This window comes from Triticum aestivum, chromosome 7D (assembly GCF_018294505.1).
Source record: "Triticum aestivum cultivar Chinese Spring chromosome 7D, IWGSC CS RefSeq v2.1, whole genome shotgun sequence".
Classification (NCBI taxonomy): Eukaryota; Viridiplantae; Streptophyta; class Magnoliopsida; order Poales; family Poaceae; genus Triticum; species Triticum aestivum.
Genome location: NC_057814.1, coordinates 164,138,128 through 164,165,389, shown reverse-complemented (window position 1 = coordinate 164,165,389; position 27,262 = coordinate 164,138,128). Strand labels below are relative to the sequence as shown.

General features: G+C 44.7%; 4 protein-coding genes and 1 pseudogene across 31 annotated transcripts; all 5 read right to left on the bottom strand.

Moving 5' to 3' along the window:
* Positions 1–217: 217 nt before the first annotated feature.
* Positions 218–5,979, bottom strand: LOC123168897 (uncharacterized). Of its 9 annotated transcripts, none has more exons than XR_006484543.1 (3): positions 2,305–5,979; positions 1,413–1,482; positions 218–1,303 (listed from the first exon to the last, which is right to left on the bottom strand). XR_006484543.1 is itself a non-coding variant. In XM_044586760.1 (2 exons), exons 1-2 carry the CDS (start codon positions 5,950–5,952, stop codon positions 4,820–4,822), a joined length of 828 nt encoding a protein of 275 aa, XP_044442695.1. In that variant the 5' UTR covers positions 5,953–5,979; the 3' UTR covers positions 2,098–4,819. The 9 variants fall into 9 exon arrangements, 1 of the variants encoding a protein (XP_044442695.1); XR_006484547.1 differs by lacking the exons at positions 218–1,303; positions 1,413–1,482 and having other exon boundaries at positions 2,098–2,459; positions 3,430–3,490; positions 3,831–5,979; XR_006484549.1 differs by lacking the exons at positions 218–1,303; positions 1,413–1,482 and having other exon boundaries at positions 2,098–2,459; positions 3,430–3,490; positions 4,080–5,979.
* Positions 5,980–6,260: 281 nt separating this feature from the next.
* LOC123171004 (uncharacterized) lies at positions 6,261–7,415 on the bottom strand. Its single transcript, XM_044588685.1, has 2 exons — positions 6,571–7,415; positions 6,261–6,265 (listed from the first exon to the last, which is right to left on the bottom strand). The coding sequence occupies exons 1-2, from the start codon at positions 7,391–7,393 to the stop codon at positions 6,261–6,263; spliced, it is 828 nt and encodes a 275-aa protein (XP_044444620.1). The 5' UTR covers positions 7,394–7,415.
* A 3,716-nt stretch (positions 7,416–11,131) lies between these two features.
* Positions 11,132–11,807, bottom strand: LOC123168196 (protein TIFY 11e-like; annotated as a pseudogene).
* Positions 11,808–16,307: 4,500 nt separating this feature from the next.
* Positions 16,308–21,282, bottom strand: LOC123168723 (uncharacterized). 20 transcript variants are annotated; one of them, XR_006484482.1, is made up of 9 exons: positions 21,266–21,281; positions 20,907–20,978; positions 20,611–20,697; positions 20,205–20,461; positions 19,529–19,682; positions 19,408–19,435; positions 19,133–19,294; positions 17,715–18,090; positions 16,308–16,702 (listed from the first exon to the last, which is right to left on the bottom strand). XR_006484482.1 is itself a non-coding variant. In XM_044586588.1 (8 exons), the coding sequence occupies exons 3-7, from the start codon at positions 20,329–20,331 to the stop codon at positions 17,802–17,804; spliced, it is 381 nt and encodes a 126-aa protein (XP_044442523.1). In that variant the 5' UTR covers positions 20,332–20,461; positions 20,907–20,978; positions 21,266–21,282; the 3' UTR covers positions 16,308–16,702; positions 17,715–17,801. The 20 variants fall into 20 exon arrangements, 9 of the variants coding, with proteins under 9 accessions (XP_044442523.1, XP_044442529.1, XP_044442524.1 ...); XR_006484488.1 differs by lacking the exon at positions 21,266–21,281 and having other exon boundaries at positions 17,715–17,875; positions 17,977–18,090; positions 20,907–21,054; XR_006484486.1 differs by lacking the exon at positions 21,266–21,281 and having other exon boundaries at positions 17,715–17,875; positions 18,012–18,090; positions 20,907–21,054.
* A 4,151-nt stretch (positions 21,283–25,433) lies between these two features.
* LOC123167419 (protein TIFY 11e) lies at positions 25,434–26,079 on the bottom strand. The gene has a single exon (XM_044585257.1). It carries the CDS (start codon positions 25,961–25,963, stop codon positions 25,541–25,543), a length of 423 nt encoding a protein of 140 aa, XP_044441192.1. The 5' UTR covers positions 25,964–26,079; the 3' UTR covers positions 25,434–25,540.
* Positions 26,080–27,262: the final 1,183 nt, after the last annotated feature.

The following is a 27,262-nucleotide window of genomic DNA, read 5'->3' as shown; positions in this document are numbered from 1 at the left end:
ATATCTCAATGTTTCAATCTTCTAGACATGAGACTTCCCAAAGAAAGTTTTTTTTTACCATTATCACTTATTTATCTGGTAGAGTATGCCAATTTTTTTCAGAATTATGACATAATTTTTAAACACATAATGGTATTATTTTCATTATGAATAATGCATTTATACATCAAAGCCATACAAGTTTGAATTCTCACACATCAAGCATGACATGACCCCTAAAATGATGTGTGCCTGGGCATCTTTTACCATGTTGTGACCCCTAGAAGAATCAAACAGATGTTATGCTTATTTTGACATAAGCTCACTCATTGGTTGGCCCATCTAAACTGCCAACCTTCAAATACACCGGGCGATGTTCCATTATGGAAATCTGGTAGAGGTGAACATCAACAAGGTTATAAATCAAAATGAACAAATCAACTATTCATACACATCATAAGAAGCTGGCCAAATGTTACTGCTAGAAAAATGTATAGTGCCACCCATCTTCATGCTGTTCCCCCTCCCTACACCCCCACCCCACCTCCATTTGTTCATGTTAAATAAGGAACAAGATGGATGGATGGACATTGGATCCCTGAGACCTCGGCGAAGCTCTTCCCCTCTCTAGTTCATCTCGGGAGCGACCAAATCGCTGTCCACCACCATGGCCGACGGCCTCCTCCGCGGTCACCGAAGCCGCCGCCACCTCTACCCTCCTCGGCATCTGTGTCCAGACGGGACGGAGGCGGCGCTCTCTCCCAAGCTCGCCGGTGGCCGCAGCGTCTCGGGGGATGGTCGAAGTCGGCCGGACGAGTGCCGGCGCCGGCGGCCGCCCTCTGCTCCATGGGCGAGTGCGAGGGGATGAAGACGAACAACAAGTGTTCACATACATAGTCATGTGTCAACCCCCATTGTCGTCCATCAGTTGGCCATGTTCAAGAGGGTGTTGCGCGCATGCCCTAGACTTGGTCGTCTGCATCGTCGAGGCAGCCAAATGCGCCTATAACCACTCCCTCCAAACCGCAATATAGAATTTATCTTAGTAATAGCGTGGTACAGATTGTAGGAATAGTGTGTTTCTCAGTTGTTGGAAAGTCATTACAAATTATCTCCTCTTGGAATGATGTAAATTTTGGTGAAAATGAAACATCATACAAAACTGTAGCTTACTATAGTGAAATACATATGTATTGTAGTCTTAAATTGTCAAAATATTTACCGGGTTCGTGAATGGGCAAAATATATGATGCATTGGTTGCCAATTCGCCATGTTCCGATCTAAACAGAAATGTTGGCTGACTTGGCTCACATAAGCATGATACTGCATAACCAGCCAATGCAAGGCATAGATAAACGATAGTAACATGAGTAAAATATTCTATGCAGGAAACATGACATATTGTTCATATTAAACCATACCCACCACATACCATTTCCCATTTGAAGCATCCCACATTTTCTGTAAATTGTAACAATATGCTTGGTCTTGGGCTTGAGTTGCTGACAATGACACCATCGATCCATGATCCCATCATCGTGCCAAAATGTGCATATGCCAAAAATTGCATCAAAGTTCAGAAGTCGTAACTTAATTAGTACAGAACCATTATGGCGGACCATCCCCCGGAAAAAGTATGAACATACAAAAAAATTGATAAAATATTTAGATTCTTGAAAGCTGCATCTCTTAGTTTTCACCCGGACATGGTCGTCTATGGCTCTAAACAAGCATCTCTTAGTTTCCGAAAAATGATATGGATATTGGGATATAGACACGTCTCCCTTTGTACACAGTCAATGGAAGAATCGGGAATGTAAAGGAAATACGATGCTTAGATTGCAGGCACTCCTCCAAGCTCAAAGCAAGTCATATTCCATAGTGAATTAGTTTCTTTCAAGCCTTTTATCAAAGCAAGAATGTATGGCTGAGGAACTCCAATTTTATTTTATTTGGGGGATAGAAATGGTTTGCTAGATAATCATCACACTGACCGATTGCATCAGCAATCAAAGATCTACTCAGTCTCTGAACCATGCTAATTCTTGTAAAAAAATTATTTTGCAATTTAGTAACTGTGTTAATCTGTGAGGCTAACTCTTTTTCTATGTTGAAAATGTTTTAAAGCTTCATGTTATTCTCCAGTTCCAAGAAATTATGATACATGCAGACATAAGAAGATACAAATCATGTTCAAATCAAGTGTAATTGCTCGGTGAATTTTCAGTAGAAAATAAAATGCAAAAAATGAAAATAAAACAGAGATATTTTTTGCTCATTTTAATCACATCAATCTTGTTGAGCAAGGAATAGGCCATGTCCACCTGCTCTGCCTCTGAGCCGTTGACGACAACCACCTCCCTCTTGAATTAATTGCTGATCTCCACCTCTGCCATCTGCCACTCCGCCACCTTCGTTGCCACCCCCTTCTTATTCACCTGCTTCACCTCAACCAATGGCGACGGGCCCATGGGGCAACCTCCAGGTCCATTCATCATATCACATAGAAAAAAAATTAGCATGACGTTCCCATAATTACCAGTTAGCATGTCCATTCATTATGTCACATAAAAATGATATTTAGCATACAAACCATTATAAATTTATCAAATAGGAATGAATCGGCATGCATTTTGATATTTCAGGTGGCATAAACTGTTTCTTATAATCAGCTAATCAAACAACGAACTTGAAACAAGCTTCCAAAGAAGAAGAAAAATGCATCGTAGAGATGCGCCATGAACTTCCCGGTCTGGTGTTGTCATTCATTGAATGCCACCTTGGATATGGTCATTAGCCACTTATACTGAAGCTTTGCAGACATATAAACATTGGACAAGAGATCAAAATCACCAGAAAAATGCTGAAACTTGAAAGTAACTGAAATCACAACAGGGCACATGGATTCTACCAGTTTGATTGCATAGTATGTCTGGATTGCAATATGTATAGTTCCGTTCCATTTCAAATACAGAATTTTTCTTGATTCTTCTCGTATATTTTTCTTGCCCATCGCATTCCCATTCTTCGTAATTATCGATTTATCATATCCACTTAAATAACCATTACAAAAACTGAAATCAAGAATATATACTCACCAAAAAACAGAAAATAGGGATGGAAGTGCATATCACGATGGACTCGCACTCGAACTCTTACGACTGGGATATCAATTGCAATCCCAATTCACCAAGAAATAGGAAATATATGGCTGCAATATATCAATGGGCTTGAATATTGTGCAACATATCAATATCAGCTATACAATACACAACCAATTTAACCAAAATTCTGAAATATGAGTGCTCCTAATAATAGCAATATATCAACTATTAATCCAAACCCACTTCTGGTCGAAAACAAATCGATGAAGTATCTGGTTGAAATGTTGCCACATCTTTTTATTTGTATTAGCACTGGTTAAATAACTGTGAAATGATTAAATATACCTGGTTAAATATGCAGCTCGACGCATCTGTCCGCGACCAGATCAAACTTCAATGACCACATCTGCATCCATTTCACAAGGCAAACACAATGAAATTCTATCCATATGGAACTTGATTAGGCATATTCACGACGCAACCGGGCACGGTGCTTTCTGTTCATTATTCTTGCTGCCAGCTAGAGCAAATGGGTAGGGAGTTCTAGATTTTAGGATTTTAGCTAAGTAATCATCATCATTATTCTGTGAGCCTAGCCTAGCTTGAGCTTCTGGTTTTGCAATGCAATATATAAAAATAACCAAGATGAGAGATCCCAGTACCCAGAGCCATTGTTTACTTAAGTGAAGGCATGACTGAATGATTCAGTTTCACTGGAATTATTTCAAGAGCCACAAGAAAGTTACCACAGCAGGTTCTATTCACGGCTAGGAAACATGGATGATCCAGTAATTAACTGTGTTCTTGTTAGTCTCTTAGTATTGTCTCATCCTCGATAAAAACAGAAGTTCCCTTCAAAATCCATCGAAAACAGAATTTACCAACACCCTTCTATGGATGCAAGTGCGGAAACATTACAGCCTTGTGCGTCGCGCACTCTTGAATGATTTGGGGATTCTGAAATGGAACCGAAACAAACTGTAGTGAAAACTTACATGATGGTTAACGGATAACGACAGCGTGACTGTACATATTGTTCATAGGATCCAGGCAACAACCTGATTTGGAATATATCATCAGGAATTGTTCTTTCAGACCAAGGACAAACTATGCAGGGGAATGCTCGTGCAAATTATAAGTTGTCAAGTGGATCAAGATAGAAGGTGCAGTCAAGTGCAGCTGAGATTCAAAGTCGTATTCAGCAATGTGACGGCGGAAGCAAAAGAAAGCCGTTTCATCATACCCGAGGTTGCCTGCAAAATGAAAGAACTGTAGCGGATTATCAACTTCTGAACCTAGATAAAAAATTATTCACCAATCACTTGTTTAGAGTTTGGATCCTTTCCAATGTAGACATTAACAATATTTGTCTAAGATCCTGTGCATATAGGATAATAATTAAAATGCAAAATGTAAAGATTAGGAAGTAAAAAGAATCTAATTTAAGTTTTCTACGAGAGGATGTTACCAAGCAAACAATCAGGAGTACATTGTTTTGGGTGCATCTCTGTTAGCAAGTGCAGACTCAAGATTGAGTGTTGCAAAAATGATTTCTTCAGTAGTAACTATTTCCTGTGTTACATCAGTGCCTTCTAAAATTAAAGCAATCACGCCCGCAAGAACTTTAGCAGTCAGCATGTTGGTTTATAGACACACTGAACATATAGAAAAACATCACCGTGCTGTTTCCTTTGGAGTTGTGCCTCTGCAGCTTTATGTGCTCCCTTTCAATGGTTCAACCTGGATAACATTTAAAGTTTTAAACAAATGACAGTGTTAAATCTAGCAAAAAAACTGAAACAAAATAAGATCATATATGGACGACGCAAGGCATGCAGAGCAGGGAGAGACTGAAATACAGAGGGCTAGCTATATAGAGAGATCAATTAGGGGAACACATCGAACATTTGGTGGGCATCCACACGCTACATGGTGCAACCCCTACCAGTATGCCTCCCTGGGACGTTCACATGGCGTGGTGCCATGGTGCTCGAGCGCAGAAGGCTACATCGTGTGTCTCACCGTCGCGTAGAGGAGTTCCGTACCTTCGGCTGTGCGAGGAATGACAGCGGCCGCATCTGCGTCGCTGACCATGAGGAGGAACGACCGGATGGGCATATGCGTCCCTGGCGCGAGTCGAGGAACAGAGGCCAGTAATCGAATGCCCCAGAGAAATCCATCTTTGCGGCCAAGCCCACCGTGTCCCAAGCCGCCGCTGCTTGAGGGAGGAGATGGATCCCGCCGCCGCCACCGCCGATGCAGGCCGGGCCCACTACGTCCCGCGCCGCCGCCGCCGCTCGACGGAGGAGAGGGCCCCCATTGTCGCCGACGCAGGTCAGGCCCACTGCGTCCCGTGCCGCCGCCGCTACCGCTCGTCGGAGGAGAGGAATGCCGGCACCGCCAACGTAGGCCCAGCCCGCTGCCGTCTAGCACGAGCCCCTGCCCCTCGCCCTCCTCGAGCTCATACACACAGCGGGTGTTCCGGAAGCCGCCGAGGCAGACGAACGGCGCTTTGTCCCCGCCGACGCCGTACTCGTCGGAGACGAGCCGGACGATGGGGGAGTCGACCGCGTCGAGACGGGCGGGGTTGTCGACGCAGGTGAGGGCGAGGGCGGGGTCGAGGGGCTCCACGACCTCCTCAACGCGGCTGACGCTGGCGTCGATGCGCGGGCGGCGCTTGAGCGTGAGGACGGCGCGGGAGGGGTCGCGGTCGTCGGTGCCGTAGAGGCGGACGTCCCGCTGGGCGGCGGTGGCGGCGGCGAGGGGCCGCGCTGGGGCGTCGGTGCGGAGCAGGCGGGGCGCGAGGAAGGAGGAGAGGCGCCGGTGTGCAGCCGCGTCGGGGAGACGGAGCTTGATCTCGACCTCCATGGGGTTGGGGTTGCGGCTAGGGCTGGGGGGGGCGGGGCCTGGAAGGGGCGGGCGGCGGCGGCGTGGGAGTTCTAGGGATCGAGAGGAGCGGACGAAAAAACCTACGAAAAAAACCAGTGGAAGGGTGCTGGTTTTTGGACTGTGCATGGGTGGGGTTCGGTAGGTGGGCGTGGGCGTGGGGATGGAAAAAACCGGTTGAAAAAAAACCAGTCAAAAAACCAACGAAAGTGGGGGGCTATTCAACCAACTCGTCCATTAGGAGTAGAGAAGTTGTGCCTCTGCAGCTTTATGTGCTCCCTTTCAATGGTTCAACCTGGATAACATTTAAAGTTTTAAACAAATGACAGTGTTAAATCTAGCAAAAAAACTGAAACAAAATAAGATCATATATGGACGATGCAAGGCATGCAGAGCAGGGAGAGACTGAAATACAGAGGGCTAGCTATATAGAGAGATCAATTAGGGGAACACATCGAACATTTGGTGGGCATCCACACACTACATGGTGCAACCCCTACCAGTATGCCTCCCTGGGACGTTCACACGGCGTGGTGCCATGGTGCTCGAGCGCAGAAGGCTACATCGTGTGTCTCACCGTCGCGTAGAGGAGTTCCGTACCTTCGGCTGTGCGAGGAACGACAGCGGCCGCATCTGCGTCGCTGACCATGAGGAGGAACGACCGGATGGGCATATGCGTCCCTGACGCGAGTCGAGGAACAGAGGCCAGTAATCGAATGCCCCAGAGAAATCCATCTTTGCGGCCAAGCCCACCGTGTCCCAAGCCGCCGCTGCTTGAGGGAGGAGATGGATCCCGCCGCCGCCACCGCCGATGCAGGCCGGGCCCACTACGTCCCGCGTCGCCGCCGCCGCTCGACGGAGGAGAGGGCCCCCATTGTCGCCGACGCAGGTCAGGCCCACTGCGTCCCGTGCCGCCGCCGCCACCGCTCGTCGGAGGAGAGGAATGCCGGCACCGCCAACGCAGGCCCAGCCCGCTGCCGTCTAGCACGAGCCCCTGCCCCTCGCCCTCCTCGAGCTCATACACACCGCGGGTGTTCCGGAAGCCGCCGAGGCAGACGAACGGCGCTTTGTCCCCGCCGACGCCGTACTCGTCGAAGACGAGCCGGACGATGGGGGAGTCGACCGCGTCGAGACGGGCGGGGTTGTCGACGCAGGTGAGGGCGAGGGCGGGGTCGAGGGGCTCCACGACCTCCTCAACGCGGCTGACGCCGGCGTCGATGCGCGGGCGGCGCTTGAGCATGAGGACGGCGCGGGAGGGGTCGCGGTCGTCGGTGCCGTAGAGGCGGACGTCCCGCTGGGCGGCGGTGGCGGCGGCGAGGGGCCGCGCTGGGGCGTCGGTGCGGAGCAGGCGGGGCGCGAGGAAGGAGGAGAGGCGCCGGTGTGCAGCCGCGTCGGGGAGACGGAGCTTGATCTCGACCTCCATGGGGTTGGGGTTGCGGCTAGGGCTGGGGGGCGGGGCCTGGAAGGGGCGGGCGGCGGCGGCGTGGGAGTTCTAGGGATCGAGAGGAGCGGACGAAAAAACCTACGAAAAAAAACCAGTGGAAGGGTGCTGGTTTTTGGACTGTGCGTGGGTGGGGTTCGGTGGGTGGGCGTGGGGATGGAAAAAACCGGTTGAAAAAAAACCGGTTGAAAAAAACCAGTCGAAAAAAAACCAACGAAAGTGGGGGACTATTCAACCAACTCGTCCATTAGGAGTAGAGATATTCATCTTACATTATCTATTTTCCTTTTTATTTTATTAAACATGTGTACACTGTTTATCATGGCTACTTTTCTAGATCACAACCGATATCTTAGCCTGCGTGCCACTTGTAGTATCTTTCTCTGTTCAACTTGTGGAATATTGTAATTTAAAAAAACATGTGGAATATTGGCACATTTTGGACCCATTCCAGGCATTGTGCATGAATGCCGATTTAATCGGTCTCTTTAATTAATAATCGGCCTCCATTAAATCCATCAATCCGCTTTTAATTAATTCCTCCATTCCATTCCACTTGTAGTATGAGTAAGATTTAATTGGGGTCTTTCTCCCATAATTCGGGATTGCTGCGATTTGATCTGGTCTATCTCCCATTAATTTCACCAAACCATCTCTCTCCCCATATTTTTCCCTTTCATTCCTTCCATATATGAGCGCCCGATTTAATTCTCCTTTATAATTCCTCTTCTCCCTTAATTCCTTCTTTTTGGGAAGCATGATCGCTATGTATACGTATCCTCTCTACTTTTACATGTAAACATGACTTGTCTCAATTGGTGGCAGCGCTCAACATTGAAGTGGAGGTTGTGAGCTCGATCCCCCGTGAGCAATTATTTTTCTCCACCTTCTTTATTTTCACAACAGCCTGATAGCGGGCTGAGGCCCAATGTGGCGATGTGGCCCAAGCACTTGACGTAGGAATGATCGCGACGGACCGGACCAATCGACGAAGAAAACGTGGATTTGTATGCAAACGGAGAAAATTATAAAATTTACGGAAAGCGTAAATTCACGGGAAGAAGCGTATTATGACGGTGAACCCGACAAAGTCAATCCGTGCTTTATTATTAGGGATAGATAGCAAAAAGGCCCGTGTGTTGCAACGGGTGAAAATCAATATCAAACACCCCTTGCCTTTTCGCACCTTATCCTCTTCCCCGGCGCTTGTCCGAGATAGTTGTGATGTCTATGTGATCACAATGCACCCAAATGTGATCAATCTCAAGATGATGAGCTGATCCACAACATAACACACTGTCTATGTAGGCTAGCATTAACTGACAAGCTCATGCGGAATCAGTTATCATACACGAACATCATTAATAGCTAATGACCAACATATGACAAGGTTAAAAATATCACCCTAAGGCCGGCTCCAATGCAAGAGCGTTTAAAATCTTGAGCAAATTAACATGCACAATCATACAACCCTAGCAGCTACATTGTGTATACTTTTTTTAGTGTCCGACTCTAGGTTATGTGTCTGAGGTCGAAAGTAGCCGGGACGATGCAAAAGTTGCCAGGATTTTATTCCTAGCGCCTGCATTGTACATGCCCTAACCAAGTTTCAGGTGACAAAAAACACTTTTAATTTTCTGAAAAAAATGAGATGGTTTTTTTTGAACTCTTCTTAATCATCTACATCCATATGGCAGAGGGCCTCCCAAAGCTCACAAGCAAAAGAGCAATTGCGGCGAGGCAACATATGTTTGTTTCATGGGGGTCATTTTTATTGTGGTGATGAAGAAGCTCCTCGATCTGCATGGGTTGGTTCCGTTGAAAATTGAGCGTAATAAAAATAAAGTTGCTCATAATTTAGCTAATATTGATTGCTACATAGCACCGCTAGTTCGTTGCGCTGGTTTCAACCAGCGTATCTAAGTTTGTACTATTGAACACTATTACATTTATCCCACGAATAATAGCACATATATAGAAGGCCTACTCTTTCCTTTTATCTTTCCCTCCCTTTCCTTCCTTATTTCTGTGATCTTGCTTCTCTTTCCTTCTTTTTATTTCTCGTGTAATTGGCCTCATCTCATCCTTCCTCAATCGACCCAAGGCTGCTTGGTGATGTAGTAAAACTCATAGGCCTATATAAATTAGTGCACTTTAATTGAAAGGGGCAAGGTGGGACTAATTAGTTTGACAATGAACGTCGTTTCTTTTCTTAGACCAGGCCCAGCTCGGCCCATGCGAAGGACAAAACAGATGAGGGACAAAAGGAGCAATTGAGATAGGCGCATGGCCCAGGCTTTGAGAGTTGCATAGAAAGAAAAAAGAGTTTCTTTTTGTTGCAAGAAACATCAGCCTTGCTAGCGGCTACGTGCTCTTTCCTAGACAACCCGAGTTCGAATCCAGACATTCGCAATTTTTTTTGGCATTCCGACAATGACCTAAAGGAAACGCCCTGGATCAAGGGAGGAGATCGGGATGGACGTGGTCGGACGCGATGCACGTGCCTACTCTGGCCCGTACGGAGGCCCAGCAAAGCGACGTACAGATTCAGGCGGAAGCCCAACATAGCGACGTCATTAAATAAAATTAACGATAACGACGTGGTACGAGCAGAAGCATTAGTACCACCTCGCGTATATATTTAAAATTTAAACTGAAAACGTAAATTCACGGGAAGAAGCGTATTGTGACGGTGAACCCGACAAAGTCAATCCGTGCTTTATTATTAGGGATAGATTATAGCACAGATGCCCGTGCGTTACAACGGGGGAAACTTTTGGTGTGAATTCAAATTTAGCGAGAATTGTTCGATCTTGTTCATTTCACCAACTTGCTCCATGGGCACCTTCTTCTAGTCAATTTGACAAAGCGCCCTTCTTCTGCTCAACTGTGACAAATTCTATACCTATATCGATAGAGGAAGGTAAAAAAATTGAAAAAAAGTCTAGTGCACCTTGTTGAAAAAAATTAAAAAAAATTAGCTAAAATCAGGAACCGAGGAAGAAAATTATGGAATGTAGAAACTTTTGTTCAAAATTGTACAATTAAAAAGGTTGATTTTATCTAAAAATCAGATTAATAGCAGAAAGTTCAAATATAAAATAAAATAATTTGATGTTAGATTTCCTACTAATTAATTTCGTGATATGCATATATATGCCCGCTTTTTAAATAGGAAGGCAATCAGCGACAATAATTATCCCCACGTGCATCTTGCTTTTTTTAGATCTGCATCTCCGCTTTTAAGTAGGAAAGCAATCAAGCTGCACTAATTAAATCATTGCCTTCCCGTGGAGTCAACTTCTTGATTTGCCTTTTCTTTCTTGGCGTTATTCCTTCCTTTCTTGTCTTTCTAATTGCAGATAATCATTTATTTATTAGATTCTCGGGGCAGCTCTGCTTATTTTTCAGGCAATTCATAAGCTAACACATGTGCGGCTTTAGCCTAGTTGGTCGTGCACGTTGAGATGAAACGGCAGGTCATTAGTTCGTTTTCCATGAAAATCAACGAATTTTTGCTGCGCTCCTCTACAATCTCGGCCCATATGCAAGGGCAAAGTCGCTGCTCACAATCTCGGCCCATGTGGGGCAAAGCCCATGACGGATAGAAAAACTTAATTTGTCGAATCTATACCGATGGCAACATTAGTACCACCTCATGTATATGTTTTAAATTCAAACTAAAAACGTAAATTCATGGGAAGAAGCGTATTGTGACAGTGAACTCGACAAAGTCAATCCGTGCTTTATTATTAGGGAAAGATAAGTAGATGGATAAATTCAGAATTTGTACTCCAGCAACAAACCACACATTTACATGGACTGTAAATTACTCAGGCTACTGTACTACGCATGAACACGAATCAGAGCGTAAGCGTGAGACCGTTACAGGAGAAGGCGTCGCCGTCGGGCCGGCTGTAGGGGACTGCGCGCGCGGCGAGCCTCCCCTTACGCTTCTCCGCTTCTCCATGAACCGCTGCAGCGACGCCTTCCTCGCCATGGGCAGGTCGCCATCTTCCGCCTCGCAGCTCCCTCGCGCTGTGCCTGAGACAGCAGCGACACGGAGCAGCTCGGCGGCCTTGTCAGCCGGGACCTCGTCCAGCACCAGCACCCGCCCGCCGTAGAAGATGGTCATCTGCGCGTGCTCCGGCGCAGGACCCACCGCGTGCTCGTCTTGCGCGGGCACTTCCGCTCCGGGCATGAGGGGGAGAGCCACCGGCCGCGTCTCCGCCGCCTTAATGCAGCGACTGAGAACGCCGCACGCCGCGGCGAACCGTCGGCTCTTAGCGCTCCCAGTCGCCGCCATTCTTGCCGCTTGATCGATCAATGGCCCTGTACGCTCTGCAGGCCTCGCGAACTCGCGGTGGGGAGAGGAAGCTCTGCTTTGATCGATCGGGTGTTGTGCTGGTTGGAGGAAGGAAATTGATGGGCTTGCTTTATAGGAATCGCAGCATGTCCTGTGGGTCGTTGCTGTCAAACGTGGGGGTGGGATGTTCCTTCCTGGCGGTCCCTGGCACGAAGAACACGTGCTGGTCGAGGGACAGCACGATAGTTGCAACATGGTGGATGGAACTCCACTCATGCCGCACGTTCAGTTGTTAACTCGGCAGTAGGCAGAGGTTGGAAATTGATGGAGTGGGTCTCCCTCCCGCTGCCGATTCCGTGCGGCGATCATCCGGAGAAAAATCTTATACGACCGGGTTGTACTCTCCATCAGCTTAGACCAGGTTCACGGCATGTGCCGATTTCGGTCTCAAAGCACCGGTTCTGATTACCACCTAACTTTAATTGCAGTCCCCCTGATTCCTATCGTGTTTTATTTTCTGAAAAAGTTATGATCTATTCATAATCAATCATAACAGGGCAGAGCATAGCGGAGATAAATGGAAGGGAACTAGGCAAGGCCAACAATATTCCTCAATCAGAATGTATAATGCTATCTGGCCAAAGACTGAAAAAATATGCTGTTTAAATGGATTTGGAAGACTTCAAATAGATTAAGGCATAAAATCTTTTTCTGGCTGCTTCTTCATGATAGAATCAACATCGGCAATTTGTTGAAAAGAAAGAATATGCATCTGCATGACTACAATTGCATTCAATGTAGGGAGAATTCTGAAGAAACTTTGAGGCACCTTTTCTGGGATTGTACCTTTGCACAAGAATGCTGGAAATGCATTGTTCCAAACAAAAAATTAGGAATATCGAGCCTTGATGACATTATGATTTTACACTCCTATCTCCCAAAAGAATTTGCTCTAGACATTATTATCCAAGGATGTTTGAGAATCTGGACTCTGAGAAATGGAAAGATTTTCAGAAAGGAGGTGCCGAGTATTAACTGCTGGAAATATTGGGTCAGAGAAGATTTCGGTCTTCTACAACACAGGATCAAAGGAAAAAATTTGGACAGATTCAAGGATTGGGTTTCTACACATCTATGATGATTGTAGAGGATGTAATTTTTGATCTTTAATGTTATCATGTTCCCAAGACTAGGAATTGGATAAGTACCTCTTAGAGGGTCATTGTATTTTTCTTTTTCTTTGTACATATTCTGTCTTTATTATTTAATGAAAATTACCGTAGAACAATTGTTCTACGGTTTCGGCTTAAAAGAAATCATAACAGCGCAAATAAGTTCAAAAAAATCATAACAGGATAGAGAATACCATAATTAACTTCCGCAAAAAATACCATATAGGTAACAAAACTACAATCTGGTCCGTGGACCACCTAGTGAGTGTGATGACTATAAACAATTGAGTGGGCCGAAAACGTGCCGCTGTCAACGTCCCTCTCACACAGTAGCTGGGCAAACCTTATTATAGTAGACAGTTGGGAAGTCGTTATGCTAAAGTGCCGCAGGACCAGCGCAACGGAGCAACAACCATCGTCGATAAAGAGAGTCGTAGATCAAAAGAATCAAAACTGTAAACACACGAATGAAGACTAGATCAAAACAAATCACATGCTGAATTCGACAAGATCCGACAGAGACACACCTTCACATGCACTCCGACGAGTAGACGAATCACCAGGACGAGATTAAACATGGGAGACATTATTCGTACTGAGGGACATAGCCGCCGCCACATAGCCCCAACTGAGACACGTAACCTAAGAAGAATAAGAGCGCCTCCTGCCGGCAGGATGGGAGGGGGGCGAGATCCTCTGCACATTCATGGCCCGAAGGCCATCGGAGGCAAGGCGGACTGGCGATGGCATCGAGGGTGAAGGACGAAACCTAATATCCTAGGAGTATTTTCGTATGGAGGAGGAAAGAACGCAACCACGTTTTGTGGTTGTCATTAGGATTTGTGTCTTTCTTTGACAATCCATCATTCCAGAAACCACATCTCATGGTAAATTGTTCTTGTTGTTGTTTGTTGATCAATATTTTGATAGTTTCTTTTTTCACCTTTGTTTAGGCATATCTTCAGTCTTGTATTAATTTGCATTTTACGTACTGATTTTGTGTGTGTATGTATGTATGTGTGTGTGTGTGCGCGCGCGCGCGCGTGTTGGTGTTGGTTGTGTACAGCCTAATCATGTAGAGTCCTAATGTGTACGTGTTTGTATCCCCTCGATGTTTCATTTTAAGTTAATAAATTCATTCTTTATCGAGAAACAAGAAAACATCAACATACTGTTTATATTCTACCGAGCAACTACAGACTCTAGAAGCACAATCTACAAGCTATGAAGATTTTTTTTCTTTGAAAACACCTCCCATATGTTAATTAATTTAAAAGTTGTGATAATCGTTTCTTACAACATTAGCCATTCAAGGCGGAAAACTAGTACAAAGAATACCCTCTAACCTATTATCGAAGCTAAATTTCGGAATCCAGTGTGCGACCTCATTGGCCCTTCGATTGAATTTCTTCAGCTTAAAATTCCGAAGAAGTATAGAGATGGATAAAGCTTTGCTCTTGAGATCAACAAGGTGTGACCTGTCAAGGTTTTTATTTGTAAGGAAAGAAACCATAAAAGAGCAACCAGTCTCCAAAATAATAGGTTTATGAAAAGTTATATCGATATAAAGACCGGCTAGGCACACCCGGAGCTCTGCTTCGTCTGCACTAGTACACACGACCCACTATAATCCCACGAAGTCATGAGGATATGGCCTGCAAAATTCCTGGCAACTCCCACGCTTGTAGCGCCAACGTTATCCACAAAACTGGAGTCAACATTGATCCTAATATAATTCAAAGGTGGAGGCTGCACACCTCAATGATACTCACACGAGTAATGATGAATCTTAAATCATTCCCTACTCCCTTACCTTTCATGTTTGAAACCAACTCTACATTCGATTAACAAAACCAAAACAACGACCATTAATTTTCCACAAAATTAGCAGAGGCGGAGATAGATTTCTCTCCCTTACCAAACATCATATCGTTCCTTAAATAGCCAACTCTCCAGAAAAAGAAAATGACTTGCTCATGAACCGAAGAACTTAACTAATCCAACAAGATAAGCAAACAATCCGGCCCGGTAAACTTAAAAACATCTTCCCCCGGAATATTCCACACTTCCCTCAACGACATATGCAAAGCCCTCGCCTAGGACAAGTCAATGAGCATGAAAAGTACATTTATCTTCCACCCCACAGATAGAGCTCATCCCCGAGGTAGCCTAGTGGTGAATATGTCTATTAATATGAACCGCGAGGCTACTAAATGCAACACTCCAAGCAAAATTCTGATCTTTTGAGGGACATTGGCCTTTCAAATGACATTCCAGAGCTTTCTTTCCCCCTTCACACCATGGCTAAATTGCCCATAATCCTCCTTGTTCTCCTTGAGCTTCATAGACATATTATACATACTTTTATAGAGAATATACCAGTCTTCTCATACTGCCACGCAATAAAATCACTATCCCCCGAGGATTGAATACGCATCTTTAGAATCTTATCAGCATCATGTGGATAAAGCAAATGTGAGATTAAATTCACATCTCATCTCCTCGTCCCGTTTATGAATAAATCAGATACCCACTTTAGCCTGGTTCTACCCGTTTTAGCTTAATATTTTAAGCCAGAATTCCCGGGGATCCAATCATCTCTTCAAATATTTAACTAGACCCATCCAACACTACAACACTTCAAAGAAATTTATCATTTAACACATGAGCATGGCCACGAATCAGATCCTAAGCATGAGACGGTAACTAAATAAGACGGTAAGCCTTGCAACGATGCTACCCACACTATAGGCAGGTGCCATCCACCGCCTTGTTGACGTTTTATTTTTTGCGGCTGGTTCTTTGATATTTTGGAAAATAAAAATCCTACATCCACGGATGATTTACAGATGTTTTACGGAAACTTTTAATAAATTCTCTCCTCCTCTTTCTTCTTTGAACACCCCCCCCCCCCCCAAAGTTTGCAACCAGAAGCCGCCGCCTAATTAGAATCCATAAAAGGGATCTGTAACTTTAGCATTACTAGTAGGATGCCCGTGCGTTGCCACGGGCTAACAAAATATATGCTACTAAAAATGTATATAAAAAGAGAAATGCCATGTGATATGGGAGTGATAGACAACATGCGATGATATTGCATGCTTGTGATGCGGTAGATAAATACATCTCCTCGTCATCTTTCCCTTCCCCTCCCTATCTCACAATCTTTTGTTCTTCGTGTGTTTCTCATGGGGCAAGCATAATCATTGATATGAATAGTCATGAAAATATCATATCACTACAACCAACAATCTATCATCTGCTCCAAAATTGACACCTATGCTTATTATACATACCAAAAAAAAACTACAATGTTGCAGTCAAGACAAAATTTTGAAAGAGTATTAATGGACCAGCCATTGACAAAATGATTTTGTTAGTGTAACGCAGACCAAATGACATGGCACGCACACCAATCTATTCAGGAGTATTACATTAATCAGACAATTTGTTCAGCACATGGTAGCTATATAAACAGACCAAATATCGTTCATGTTGACAGAAATTAGCAATGCTCACGGCTACATACGAAATTGGCCAGAGACAATTTTCTAGCATCTTTTATTTTTACACAGCGTCACATGCCAAGTTTTCAAAGATTGAACTTAATAAAGACATGCCTTCACGTCCATGCAGGAGATTTAGTGTCGATCTGCCCAATAAATTGCTCCGATGCTGGCGACGAATCTTTCGTTCAAGCTTCTATAGCCCCTCCGCCGCATAGATCTGGCCGTCTCCACTCACTCGCCTCATAGGCAGCAGCTGCTCCACGTGCACTCATTTCTGTCTCCACTCACTCCCCTCATAGGAATACTGAACCATAAAAATATTTTCAGAGTATTTGGATTGTATCATGAATTATGTTCACTTCTATCAACACCTCACAAAGCTTTTGTGTTTGGTAAGAAAATTCAGCAGATATGAAGGTAAAATGAAATCATCAATATAATTCCCACCTACACTACTGCATGGAACAGACATGAAATGTCGTGGAAACTGTTGAAACTTACTTCTCTGGAAATACAGAGCGTTCAATACTGACTTGCACATAATTCGCAATTAGCACGCAGGTTTCATCCAATATGTAGATGCGGCAAACAGGAGCACATACTTGGATAGAGCATACCGCATGGGGGCGAAGCTCCAGTCCAACACTTCCCCAGCCCTCCAATTTTATTGCAGTACTTTGTATGTCATAGGTGCCCTTTATTCACACGTGTAGTACTATTTTTCGTTGACACGGAAACTTCCTAGACTATTACCTCAAATACAAGCTCCTTTCGTTGATATTTGTGGAGCACTTCTAAAAAAACCGAAATCTGAAAGTAACTAAATCACTGTATATAACCAATTTTATCTTCTTGGCAAATGAAAGTATAGCTAGCTATAGCTTTGTATCAAAAGTGACAGAAGAATTCAACAGCAGAACATTAACATTAACTGAGACCTTAGGTATGGGAGTGTTTTTGTCGCACGCATGCACATATGTGTGTATATGTATATGTGTACACACACACACACACACACACACACACACACACACACACACATATATATATATATATATATATATATATATATATATATATATATATATATATATATATATATCTTGGGAGAATATTGCCTTGAGGCAAGCAAATAACAAATTATAAATTTGACAAGCATGTTGGTCGATATTTAAACAGGGTAATAAATAAACCAAGATGTGAGACTATTCTATGGTGTACCTAATCAAAAAAAATCCTTTGTGATTCAGTTGTATATATGTAACTGTAGAAAAATATTGACATACGCAAGAGTTAAAAAAAGCACCATGTCATACCTACACGTATTTGATTTGTTCCCATGTTCTATCCACCTTCCCATTCTCCACTAATTCCTCCTTCAAGTCTCCATCTTCTGACTAAATTCAATCAGATCTGAAGCTCATGCATCCTCCTTTTTGTATTGGTCTTCGTATGGTCTTCCTACCTTTTGTATTGCCTGCATTTATAGCACAGATCTAATTTTTGCAACCAAGATTTGAGTTCCCAATTAATATGATGTGTTACAAATTTTGTAGAGTACTAATAATTTCTAACGACCCTTGTTGGCTTTGCTTTCTTCTACTCGGAAATACCAGAGCATCTTACGAAAATGAAGCTTTCCAGTACTACTCTTTGCAAGTTTAATCCAAGAAGCTCCATGACCATTGTAACCTACAAAAATGAGGAAACATATATCAGATTCAGTGACGTTGTAGTTGTGTTCTCTCCAATAATAAGCTAGTCAGATGCATCTTTCCAATACTACTCTTTAGTAGTTTCGCGCCCTAATGGTAAAGTATATAGATGCAAAAGGATTTTGCATACTACTAAAATGCATAGCCATTCCAATACACCGATCCAACAAGCACATTATCGTTGTCGGTTAGTGGTTGCCGGTTGTCTATGCTGGTTGTCTCCCTTATCACTTAAGGGGCTTTGGCGAGACCAAGTTCTAATCTCTGCAATTTTACTTCAATCCTCTGCATTAGTGTCATTAATTCAGTGGCGCCATCCGAGCTAGCGGCACTACCCAATCCAATTTCCTACAAATCATTATTAACAACTCTCTTCTCTTTTTACATGTTTTAAAAATCTGCATATTTTCTTGGAATGATTTCAATAACATAATTGAATGGCTCGGTATATGCTCACATATCCCCGCTCTTACAAGCTACCATAAAGCTTGTATCAGACTGGTAGTGTATACTATATTGCTAACTCTAAGATTGGATTTTGTGTTAACTATAGACAACAACAACAAAGCCTTTAGTCCCAAACAAGTTTGGGTTAACTATAGAATCTTGAAAAAAGAAATAGTGGGCTGATTAGATATAATAAGATTAAAAATAGAAAATAAATGATGAATAGCAAATGACCATTTTAATCAAGCGCTAGAAGTCGCTGCACACTTAAAAAAACAAGCTAATTGCACATCAGCTCCGTCTCGATTTGGTGCCACATTAGAATTAGAGGAAATTTAGAGAGGCAGATCACATTCTTTGTTTGTCTAATGCCAACTTTAATCATACACTATGAATCTACAAAGTTGACTTGTCCAACAAATTTGTGAATTTAATTAGTGTGACTACTTGTTGGAAAGAAATCATCATCATATGACAAAACAAATACCCAAAATATGTTCCCATCACATGACACAACCAAGATGTGCAGTCAACCATGAGGTTTGCAATGAAATGTAAGAACAAAGAATTACAGTCGGTTGGGTGGGTTGTGGTCACGTGTGGTGAGGATAGTGAGCCCGGCAACGTAAATGTCGTCAGTTATCTGCTCCTCCGTGGACGCTGACCCAAACACACTGGAGCCCGACTTGCTGTAGATGAGCGACAAGATACCCATCTGGTCATTAGTGGACTCCCTAACAGAAGGGAGCCCATAAATAGGAGGTAAAAAAAGAAACAAAACAGAGTGCGAGTCCCCAAGAACCACATAAGGTTCAAAAAAGAGAAAGAGCCACGAATCGATTCTCACCTGATAGGTTGTCCTCTGTGTATAGCACCTGAAAGTATTGTCAGGAGATAGAAAAGGAGTAAGGACACAGCAGAATAAAATATCATGTCATGATGAGTAAAAGGTGTATGTTTGAACATACCATCCTATGGCTTTGTTTGGCGAATATCTTGGCATTCCCTGAAGAAAAGGTTGGCCAGCAACACAAGTTTAGGTCCTAGTTTTCAGTACAATCAGTTCGGTTCGATAGTCTCATTTGCCGCCATAGTGTTTTGTTCTCTAGTTACACGCCCACCCTGAAATACACCAAATAACTTGATTTGAGATATGGTCGACAGTGTTTTTCTCATTGTTCAGTACCATGCACATATCCTTTTCTTAAATGCATAAACATGATTCTTTTAATTACAAAGGCCAATAACCAAATAACATGCACGCTTTTTAATTCATTGTTGGATTGGATGCAAATGTAGCAACAACCTTTTCTATTATGAACAAAAGTGTAACACCAGCCTGGTTGTCAGAAATTAACTATAGTTAAAACCCACTAAATATGGTTGGATATAAATTAGAAAAGAAAACTTGTTTGTTTAAGAAATTAAAGCATGATTAAGAAGTTCCCTTATCTCTAATTGATGTGATCTCTACCACAGCAAGGCTTCTATGTCTGAATATTGAATATACAGTGTTTTACAGAGAGTTCATGTCAGAAACTGGTTCCCTAATTTTCTGATACTCCGCCCACGTAAATCTCGAGACTTGTAGCAAAGATATATATGTAGCACAACAAATAGCTCTCAAACTTGATAGATGCTTACCAGGGGACAAATGGGCAATGTCTTCACTTCTCTTGGCAGCATGAACATTCTTCGTATACAATATGTCTGTTTTGGATGCTTGCATCGTGGCTCCACCAATGGACACCCTACGGTTTACACCACCCATCGAGTGTCTAGGCGCCTTCTTTATACTTTGAGGCTTGGATGGACTTGGTTTTGAACCGTAGAGAGTTGAACACCGACCGTCCTTCTGCCCACCCCTCTGCCTCGAGGTGGATGCTGACTGCCCTCCATCCCTAGCCGACGAGAGAGAGTGGAGATGAGGAGAAGCTAAGATGGGGCGAAGACTGTGGTGGATAGTATGTAAACAAACATTGCAAGTAATAGTATGAGAACCAATTGTAAAGAAAAAGGACAACCAAAAATCAATTTACCCGCACGTTACCAAATTTGGCAAAATACTCTTTGAAGTCCTCCCTTAAAACTATTTCTTTATGAAGCTTGTATGAAGCAGAATCTACATGATTCTATTCTGCAAGAGACACCACTCTTAAGAGAAATAAAATAAAATAGGAACTTAAGAGGTCATCAGGCAAGACATAAGAAAATAATGACTACCATGCAGCAAAAATAGCATCAAGACTAGGTGCGAGTTCACAAACCCTTATGATGATCTGGTATAGTTCCTAGGGCTGAAATTAGGGAGGAAATTGCAGTAACATTAAACCTGAGCGTGCTTACCAATGAGGCGTTGATACAAACTGGATTCTGTCCTGGGCATCTCACTCTTCCAATAAGAAACGTAAAACCAACCTAGAATAGCATATCCGCATAGTCAGGGTAAGACCGGAATCCAAATGCAAGAGGATCAACACATAACTTTATGCCCAAAAACAAACATGTCATCATTCTGTTGTTAGTATCAACTATGTGCAGATTATCATACAAGATTTCCATTACCCTGAACATTAGTACAAGAGACGAAAAGGAAACCTATAAACTAAGATTTCTAAAATAAACAGAAGAAGCTACTACTGTGCATCATATCTCACAATTAATTCATGATGCTAGCGAAGCTGTACAAGAGCCCAAAAAGAAACCTATAGTATTAAGTGCAGACTTCATCTGAATAGCCTTGCTTGTTCAGTGTTCCTAGTTATTGTGCGGACTTTAATCCTAATTTAACGGATGATTTACAGATGTTTTACGGAAACTTTTAATAAATTCTCTCCTCCTCTTTCTTCTTTGAACCCCCCCCCCCCCCCCCCCCCCCCCCCCCCCCCCAAAGTCTGCAACCAGAAGCCGCCGCCTAATTAGAATCCATAAAAGGGATCTGTAACTTTAGCATTACTCTTTGGAGAATACCTTTTGGTTCATATTGATGTCATCGCGCGATCAAGAGTGGGGCCTTGGCTTATTTTGTGCTAGTAAAATAATCACTAGAACCATTTTTTTTGTTATCTTTCATGCCATATTTTTCTTGGTGAATACCCATGTTCTGCTCTATTAATATATTCAGAATAAGTGTCGCTGATTTGTACAAAGTTGTACTAAATCAGTGATACTTATTTTGAGACGGAGGGATTATTAGTCAATTCTTAAAACTTAATGTTTCCCTGATTCAACATGTCTCATCTCAAATCTCTATTTGGAAGCTCCTGAATTTGGATATAAGATTTTTTGGGTATAGAGTATCTTTTTTGAATGAAGTTTTATGGTACTACTTATATTGCAGTGAAGTAGTCCCATGGGCATACGAGTACTTGGAGAAATGTGAGGGGGCATATGGACGCTTGTATTTACATGCCATTGTGCAATGACGACGTACCATAATTGCTTATTTGGCTCCTTATATGTCTGCGGACGTGCCTGGTCAGTGCCTGAGCATGTTTGTTTTGGACACTCACTTTCTTTGCAAAACAACCACACTTCTCATGTTATCCTCCAGTCACATGCATACGATTGATGGAGGGAAAAGAAAGAATAAAGAAAAAGAAAATGTGGTCCATGATGGGCCAAATCCTAATTGGTCTCATATCCTCCTCATATATGGCTTTGATATGAGATTTATGGACTACCTAAACATGAGTAATGGTCATTATCTTGGTTCCGCCACTCTTGAAGCACTGGCCTGTCGAGTGGCGATGGCTCTTGCAAAGGATCTTCTTCTCAACCACTATTGTTCTCAACAACATAATTATTTCTTCAGACTGTCAAGTGGTCGTACGGGAGGTACAGAGCGGTACAGGAGGACAACACGTAGCTATCATCAAAGAGATTCAGGCAGCCGTGGCAGATTTTGAGACTTGTAAAATCCGTGGCAGATTTTTTTTCAGGATTTTTCATTCAAATCACGAAATAGTACAAAGTAATTGACCCTTACAAGCACACTAAAACATAAACACAGAAGACCATAAACACCTAGAATACCCTAAAACAACCATAACACAAAAAGATCTCCGGAGCCTCGTGTAATCATCCTTGTATCTTGAGAGAAGACCCCTGCAGTAGAAGGATCTGCAACCAGGCGCAAGCAGGTCAACATATTTGACCACGGTACAATTGCCGCCACGCTGCTTCCTCCTTTCTTGACACCAGCGCTGAGAGGGCATGGACATCAATCCAACACACCTACAACAGCCGTCGCCATCTTTGGCTTTGAGTACCGCGAAAAGTGTCCCTTCCGGAAGAAAGAGAACTCGAGTCATCCGATCGGTCCAGCACCGCAGCCCGGCCATCCGCCCGGACAAAGCAGGATCTCCCACCAGCATCGGCGCAGAGGAAGGAGAAGAACAGCAGCAACAAATCATACTTGCAAGGAAGAAGAAGGGTCTTCATCTCCCTGCATCCATCGCCCATCTGAGGACCCAAACAGTCAGTGCCAATGGACCACCATCCACCATAGCCCGCGACCTAGATGAGATCCGGGATCCCCCACCCCGCTACTCCTAAACGAAGGCAAAAGCCTCGCCTGACCGCGAACGGAGCCCGGAGAAACTTATTCCGATGCGACACCACCGCAACGGCCTCGACAGCATCTCCCTCAACCCTAACCCTACCACACACCCACCAAGCGAACAGACCTGAGGTTCCCCCTCCCTCCCGCCGCCGGAGCGGCCGACGAAGAGAGAGGGAACCGGCGGTGGCGGCGCGCAAGGGAACCCTCGTCGCCTCCCTAGATCGCCTCGTGCGATCCTACTTTTCCGGAGCGGAGTGGTCAGTTTTTTCCAGTGTCAATGGTGTGGCCAAGTCGATCCTCTGTTTACGATGTTTTAATCCGTGGCAGATTTTGAGACCTGTAAAATTACCTTTGAAAGAACGTAGCAGTAATATAGCAGGTGATAGCTTAGCAAAGTTTGCTTTAAATTAGGAAGACATGTTTGGCTAATCCAGCCACATGACACTGTAATCATCCTTTGGGACATTGTTATTAATCAATAAAATTTTGTTCCCCTAAAAAAACCTGAACATGACACTCCCAGACAAAACGAAATCACTAGTTTGAGAAGTACTCGTTGCAAAGATCGCTCCAACTCCCCTGGTTGCGACAAGTGGCGTAGCGCGTCACTTGTCGTAACCTAGGAGTTTTCCCTTTTTTCGTAGATCCATTTATTCAAAACATTTTATCTCTCAAACCGTGCGTCCAAATCTCGAGCCGCTTTCACCGTTGGATTCCTCGCGCCGAGATCTTCAAAAGTAGATTCCGTGTTGATAGGTTTTGACGAACTTTTTTCACGAAAAAACGGGACAAAAAAACCGGACGAAAAAACCGAACCGGAAGCATGAGTTTTTTCCCTTTCTAAAAGAGGCACGCCGGTCCCTCTCATGAAATCATAACCATGCCTCTCGCGGAAGGAAAAAAAAAGAAAATGCGTTTTTTTTCGTTTCCGAGGGGGCACGGCCATGACTCTCGCGAAAGCACAACTGTGCCTCTCGCGGAAGCAAAACCGTGACTCTCACGAAAGAAAATAAATAGAAAACGTGTTTTTTTCGTTTTCGAGAGGCACGGCCGTGACTCTCGCAAAAGCACAACCGTGCCTCTCGCGGAAGCAAAATCGTGACTCTCGCGAAAGAAAAAAAATAGAAAACACATTTTTTCCGTTTCCGAGAGGCACGGCCATGACTCTCGCTAAAGCACAACCGCGCCTCTCGCGGAAGCAAAGCCATGACTCTCGCAAAAGAAAAAAAACAGAAAACGTGTTTTTTTTCATTTTCGAGAGGCACGGCCGTGACTCTCGCGGAAACAAAACCGTGACTCTCGCTAAAGGAAAAAAAACGCGTTTTTTTCCGTTTCCGAGAGGCACAGCCATGACTCTCACGAAGCAAACCTTGCCTCTCGCGGAAGCAAAACTGTGACTCTCGCGAAAGAAAAAAAAAAGAGAACATGTTTTTAAAAAAAATTGGGTCGAAAAGCTAAGGAAGACCGGTGAAAAACCAAAACGTCGAAAAAACCCAAAACAAAGTATTTAAAATGCCGAAAACGCGTGCGAAAAAATAAAAAAACAAAATTCGGAGGAAGAGCTCAGAGCGTGACACGTGGCGAATGGCTTAGAGCGCGTCAAGTGGCGCTGATCGTTGTGAGGCTCCTCAAGGAGTGCTCGTTAACTAGTTGCTTTCCGGACAAAATGAGGATTACAGTTGGGTAGTCTTTTTTATTCTCAGTTAACTAGTTGATTTCCGGACAAAATGAGGATTACAGTTGGGTGGTCTTTTTTATTCTCAGTGACCGGGCTGTCGGATAGGACGTTTGAGGCATGGGGTTGTAGTAGATGCTCGTGTCCATCTGCCCACACGGCCAAGTGGAGAATACTCCCTCCGTCCGGAAATACTTGTCCTCGAAATGATTGTATCTAGACTTATTTTAGTTATAAATACATCTATTTTTTTCATTTCTAAGACAAGTATTTCTCGACAGAGGGAGTAGTTGCCAAGTCATCGCGCATGTGAAGCAAAGACCATGGATTGGTCTTAACCCTTCCCCCTAAAAAATATTCAATGAATTGGTAAAGAAAAAAGAGTCTGTTTATGACACATCTAGATGTGACATAGTTATGTCACATCTAAACTAATGTCCATTCTGTTTGTGATTTTTTTAGTTTTAGTTTTTGTTTTTTTTGCTGTATTATATATTTGTGAGAGTTTAGATGTGACATTTTTAAAAAATATCTAGATGTAAATTAGACAAATTGAAAAAAATAGACCGTGGATTGGTCATAAATAAAGGAAGCCAGTCAAGCCAATTCGCCATGATTTGTTGGTCAAATCAAGGACAGCAAAATTTTCTGATCATAATTCAGAATTTGTACTCCAAAAACAGCCACACATTTACATGGACAGTAAATTATTCAGGCTACTCTACTACGCATGAACACGAATCAGAGCGTAAGCGTGAGACGGCTACAGGAGAACGCATCGCCGTCGGGCCTGCTGTAGGGGACGGCGCGCTCGGCGAGCCTTCCCTTGCGCTTCTCCATGAACCTCTGCAGCGACGCCTTCCTCGCCATGGGCAGGTCGCCGTCCCCTCGCACGGTGCCTGCTGCGGCAGCGACACGGAGCAGCTCGGCGGCCTTGTCGGCCGGGACCTCGTCCAGCACTAGCACCCGCCCACCGTAGAAGATGGTCATCTGCGCGTGCTCCGGCGCAGGACCCACCGCGTGCTCGTCTTGCAGCGCGGGCACTTCCGCTCCGGGCATGAGGGGGAGAGCCACCAGCCGCGCCTCCGCCGCCTTGATGCAGCGGCTGAGAACGCCGCACGCTGCGGCGAACCGTCGGCTCTTAGCGCTCCCTGTCGCCGCCATTCTAGCCGCTCGCTCGCTCGCTCGATCGATCGGTCGCCCTGTACGCTCTCGAAGCCTAACGAGCTTGGAGCGTCGCAGTGGGGAGGGGAGGCTCTGCTTGATCGGGTGCTGTCTGCTGTGTTGGTTGGAGGAAGGAGACTGATGGGTTTACTTTATAGGAATCGCAGCGTGTCGTGTGGGGCTGTTGCTGTCGAATGTGGGGGACGTGGTGGGGTGTTTCTTCCTGGCCGTCTCTCGCACGAAGAACACGTGCTGGTGAGCTGGTCGACGGAGATTATACAATGGTTATACGGACAGCACGATATTTTCAACGTGGTGGCTGGTAGTCCTCTAGTGCCACACGTTCAGTTGTTTACTCGGCGGCAGGCGGAGAGATCAGACAGAGATCGACGGAGCGGGCCCCTCCCTCTCTGCTGCCGACTCCGGTGCGGCGGTCATCGATAGAAGAGGGCTATGGGCGAATGTATCCGGCGTAGGAGGTTTTTTTCCCTCCTTAAATAAAGTCCTTTATGCTTTCAAGTAATATATGCAATAAATAGCAGTACAAAGATCTTCATCATGAGTAACACAAAGTATAACTCAAAATGAACCACTTAGAGTCAACTACAAGCATTTGAAATTTTGTAGGACCGGCGCACGAGAAAATCAAACATCAGCGACAAGGAGGTGCACAGATTGAAAAGGCAATACATGAGGGAAGGTATCAGCATCCCCTCGACCCCTCGCATCGCCTCCCCTCGAGCAACGCCGAGGGCCCCCGGAACCCTAGCCGCTAGACTCCCCTCGTTCCATCCCCAGCCGCCGTTGCCATAGGCAAGGGCCACGGTGATGGCGGGCCCGACGCCATAGGATCCATGGTGGGTGGTTGCCGCGGTATCCCCTGTGAGGCCGAGCAGGCGTTTCATGCGGGGACGTCGGGGACGGCAGTCAGGGCGGCGCCCTGCTGCGCAGCGGCGATCAAAGTCTCCATGGCGACGGTGACCTGAGGTTGGGTGGTGGTGGCGGCGCTCCATTCAGCGAGGGTGGCAGCTTTCGTGCAGATGGGGTGGCATGGATGGTTGCAGATCTGGCGGCCTGCCCAGATCCGTCACAGTATGGCCTTGGCCGGCCGGTGGCGCGAGGAGGACCGGTGAGGGGCGGCTGGAGGCTCCCTGCCGGCGTGCCGAGGGCGGCCCTCGTCTCCACGGTGAGGCTCCGTTGGGCTCCACCCAGCTGTGGGATCGGGGGGATGCGACTTCCGGTGAAAATCGTGCCGACTACGGTCATGGCGGACAATGGCGGCGTCTATGCCGTCGTTCC

Excerpts from the sequence above, each read along its gene's own strand:
- LOC123168897 (XM_044586760.1), bottom strand. The coding sequence starts at position 5,952 with ATGGAGGTCGAGATCAAGCTCCGTCTCCCCGACGCGGCTGCACACCGG.
- LOC123171004 (XM_044588685.1), bottom strand. The coding sequence starts at position 7,393 with ATGGAGGTCGAGATCAAGCTCCGTCTCCCCGACGCGGCTGCACACCGG.
- LOC123168723 (XM_044586588.1), bottom strand. The coding sequence starts at position 20,331 with ATGGGTGGTGTAAACCGTAGGGTGTCCATTGGTGGAGCCACGATGCAA. Across the intron at positions 19,436-19,528 it reads CCAAACAAAGCCATAGGATG|GTGCTATACACAGAGGACAA; the intron begins GTATGTTCAAAC and ends CAATACTTTCAG. Across the intron at positions 17,876-17,976 it reads AGAAAGCAAAGCCAACAAGG|GCAATACAAAAGGTAGGAAG; the intron begins GTCGTTAGAAAT and ends CTATAAATGCAG.
- LOC123167419 (XM_044585257.1), bottom strand. The coding sequence starts at position 25,963 with ATGGCGGCGACAGGGAGCGCTAAGAGCCGACGGTTCGCCGCAGCGTGC.